Source organism: Limulus polyphemus, unplaced genomic scaffold (assembly GCF_000517525.1).
Source record: "Limulus polyphemus unplaced genomic scaffold, Limulus_polyphemus-2.1.2 Scaffold6572, whole genome shotgun sequence".
In the NCBI taxonomy this organism is placed as follows: domain Eukaryota; kingdom Metazoa; phylum Arthropoda; class Merostomata; order Xiphosura; family Limulidae; genus Limulus; species Limulus polyphemus.
Genome location: NW_013672182.1, coordinates 1 through 4,157, shown reverse-complemented (window position 1 = coordinate 4,157; position 4,157 = coordinate 1). Strand labels below are relative to the sequence as shown.

Genomic DNA, 4,157 nt, shown 5'->3' with positions numbered 1-4,157 from the left:
ACCTTTATGATATAAACAATCTTTAGGTAGTAAAACTACTTCTGTAGAGTATACGTCTTACCTTTATGATATAAACAATCTTTAGGTAGTAAAACTACGTTCTGTAGAGTATACGTCTTACCTTTATGATATAAACAGTCTTTAGGTAGTAAAACTAGTTATTATCGGTACGTCTTACCTTTATGATATAAACAGTCTTTAGGTATTAAAACTAGTTATTATCGGTACGTCTTACCTTTATGTACCTAAAGACTGTTTATATGTAAAACTAGTTATTATCTATACATCTTACCTTTATGATATAAACAATCTTTAGGTAATAAAACTACTTCTGTAGAGTATACGTCTTACCTTTATGATATAAACAGTCTTTAGGTAATAAAACTAGTTCTGTAGAGAAGACGTATAGATAATAACTAGTTTTACTACCTAAAGACTGTTTATATCATAAAGGTAAGACGTATATTTCGTCTTACTAAACAAAGGCTCTTTCAGGTGAAATGACAGGGAAATGTCTGTTAATTCATTTAAGTTTTGTTGGTAAGCGAATAAAGAATACACAATTAATAGTGTGGGAAAAGGTCAAACAACACAGAAAGTAACAGGATAAATAACCGCGAAGTTTCTTTTTTTTCCCAAATGGAAAGCTTGTTTATTGTTGGATTTTTTTGAAAACTTGAACTAATAAAAAAAAAAGTCGTTCGGTATAGTCGATGTCGTGGGTTAAATAAAAAAAAAATTGAAAACAGTAAATAACAAGGGAGTGTAGAGTTTCTCTTTACGAATGGTTTCGCATTTCGTAAAATCGATTTCGATTGTCAAAATCCTCAACTTCAAAAAATAAATTTTGTCTGTTTGTTGTAAAGCACGAAGCTACGCAATGGGCTATCTATGATCTGCTCAACTCGGGTATTGAAACCAAATTTTTAAAGTTATAAGCCCACTGACAATAATAAAATAGCCCTTGGATAAAATCTGACCTACTGGTGAAATTCAAAACTGCAATGATGGAAAACAATTCAATATGATATTTCCTGCTAACACATGATTCTGTAGTTGGTAAAGCAAACGTTGTACCATTAGATACAATTTTTAAAGTTTAAAAACAGGATAGATAACAATGCAATGTAAATATTTTTGTTACCGAAAATTAGTTTTGAGTTTATCAAAGCCCAGATTTTAACCATTATGTTACTGAAGGATGTTACTTCATTTCAATTGAGTTGCTTTCTATAGAAGTTGCACTGCCGTGTTCAAACGGTTACTAAGCAACGGTCACCCCTTGACAACCTTGGTAATTAGCTATGCTAATTAGTTCAAACTTAATTTGTGAAGCTTATGTGTACTGCTTCAAGTTTCAATAACGCATGCGTGACATTCCTAATCATAAGTGTGACAGGTTGATTGGTTTTATGGGGATTTACAGTCTTTTTTACTTCACTATATAGTAACTTAAGTTAACTGAGGTATGTGAATAACATATTGGCACTGCGCTTAATTTATCAGCAGATATTGTACAGCTATCCAACTGTTTAATGATTCTATATGTATGTTGCAAAATTCTTTTTTTTTTTACCAAAGGTAGAATTGAAAATATTATCTGTGTTTATAGCAGAGAAGAATGTATTATGCCTTTACGTCACGTCCACAGCAGAGACTACAGCCAATCAAAGAATGCATTAGGCCTTTACGTCACAGATGATATATTCAATTTCAGTTTTTGTGAAAAAGAAATCTGTAACATACAAGTTGATTAATTTGAGGTTTTTGAACTCTCAACTTTATAAATATAAAGAGATGTCACATTATCACCATATCAGTTTTCTGTTTTCCTATTGCATTTCTTCTCTAAAGTTGTGATCAATCTTAAACAAGATTTTCATGGGCTTGCACGTAGCTGTAACATCTCTCTGCCTAAATATAGGCGAATGGCTAACCCTTTTTAGAATTACCCTGATAATCTCTTGGCCTAGATGTAAAAACTTCCATGTTATAGTTGAAAGCCTACTGCTACTTTATATATGTATGTGTCTTATTTAATTATCCATTTACTTTATTTATTTATTTTATTTAATTATTTAGTTATTTATTGATATAATTTTCTCCGTTTCAAATTCGTTCATTCTTTTCTACCCTTTTACCCCCTAATGTATATAAGAAGGGATAACGTTTTTAATGATAATAATAAACAGGAAAAACAAACGTGTCCCTTGTTTAGTATTAATAATTTAGTTTATAGTTGCATAAACTGAGTAAATTCGCCCAATATCATTTAATTTAATTTAATACTGGTTGTTGTTGTGTTTTTGTTGTTTTTTTGGCACTAAAGATAGGTAGGCCTATTTGCTTTATAGCAATCGGGTCTAACAGTGTTTCTACTATTGAGTAACAGTAAAAGGTTAATAGCGTTGTTCCAATCAATGTAATATGATTAATATAATTATAGTATTTTGGCACTTGTGTATGAAGTTAATGAATAAAGTTGTTGCAGAAACTATTAAGGCTAATTGTCATCGATTATATATCAGTTAATCTCGTGCTTCGCGTATGAACCATATTTAAACTTTAGGCCTAATTGTCGATTTTTAGGCACCTGTTGGAATTTGTATTGAAATATAGGGGTAAAGCATTATTTATAAGCCACAGAAACATATAAAATTAACTTAATGTGTTTTCTTGCGTGTTTGTTTATGTTACTGAAGTAAGTGTCTTTAAAGTTAATGTTATAAACGTCGTAGTTTTGTAATAATGCACGCTAAACGTCGTTCACTTTTGCACTCGTATAAACGTAAACGTACCACTGTACAATTAGCCAATAAAAATATTCGGTTTACATGTGAGCTATAACACATATACCCAAGGACTGACTGACACACACATTGTTCTTTTTATTATTTTATTGCAAGTTACAGCTTTTACAGTAAAGAGGATTATTTTTTAGATGAGGCACGACGTTTCGATCACTGGTGCGATCATCAGTAAGTAAACTCAAATTAATTGTTCTTTTTAATTTCATAGATAACATATTGTTCGTTATTTCAATGCAACAGTATATTTTATGATTGTGTCAACAATAAACTAATCACAAAGGACATTATTTATAACGTGAAGTCATATTTCTATGCTACATTATATGGTGTTATTCTTAAGCCTTATTTGCAAACCATTTTAATAGTACCAAGTATTGAGTTGACTATTAGAGAAACACTTGAAGAAATACGTTGCTGAGACGTTTCGAAACCCTCTCGTCTTTGACTTTAGCTACCGTTTCACAATATTTTATTTGTTTCAGAATTTCGCCAGACACTAGATCATCGTTTTTCAGAGCAGTTAAAATTAATAAAATGTTGCCCCGGGACCAAAATTATAATGTTTGATATTAATATCATAATATATTTGCTTAATAACAGGCAGAGGAAATGATCGAAGATATCAAAAGAGCCTTCATAAACATACTGGAAGAAATTGACTGGATGGACAACAACACGAAACCGGTGGCAAAAAGAAAAGTAAGACAATACCACATACTCTACAGAAATAGTTTTAATACCTAAAGATTGTTTATATCATAAGGGTGCGAAACGAAAATAGATATTCGGATCTGATGATTGGATTTTTGCTGAATTACGTTTGCAACATTTTTTTTAATGGGCATACGCAAGAATGAGTCTTGAATCCTATATCTTATGACAAGTCATAAAACTTAGTACGTACAGTCACCTAAGTGACTATACATCTCATCTTAGCTTGCACCCATATTTTTTAAAAGGTTCCTTGGTTCGATGTCATGTCTGTTCGCAAGCCATCATCCATCATAGTCGATCGAAGTCTTGTTTTTATTAGGTACATCACAATTTGTAGATGTACGAGTTTACGATTACAAATTAAACAGTTATTTATTGCATAAACACGTGTCTTCTGTTACAGACATTTAATGGAAAGGGATTGACGTGCTGATATCTGGAGAAGAAGAAGCAAACACGTGTATTCTGTTACAAACATTCAATGGAAGGAGATTGACGTGCTGATATCTGGAGAAGAAGAGACAGACACGTGTCTTCTGTTACGAACATTCAATGGGAGGAGATTGACGTGCTGATATCTGGAGAAGAAGAGGCAGACACGTGTCTTCTGTTATAAATATTCAATGGAAGGAG

General features: G+C 31.8%; 1 protein-coding gene across 1 annotated transcript in view; it reads left to right on the top strand.

Annotated features, from left to right (window-relative positions):
- LOC106473864 (membrane metallo-endopeptidase-like 1) overlaps positions 1–3,509 on the top strand; it is a gene marked incomplete at its 3' end in the record, with an annotated part of 32,794 nt that extends 29,285 nt beyond the window's left edge. Inside the window, exon 10 of the mRNA XM_022402258.1 lies at positions 3,411–3,509. Coding sequence (XP_022257966.1) covers positions 3,411–3,509 — 99 coding nt within the window. The remainder of the gene's footprint in view (positions 1–3,410) is intronic.
- Between the last annotated feature and the right edge of the window lie 648 nt (positions 3,510–4,157).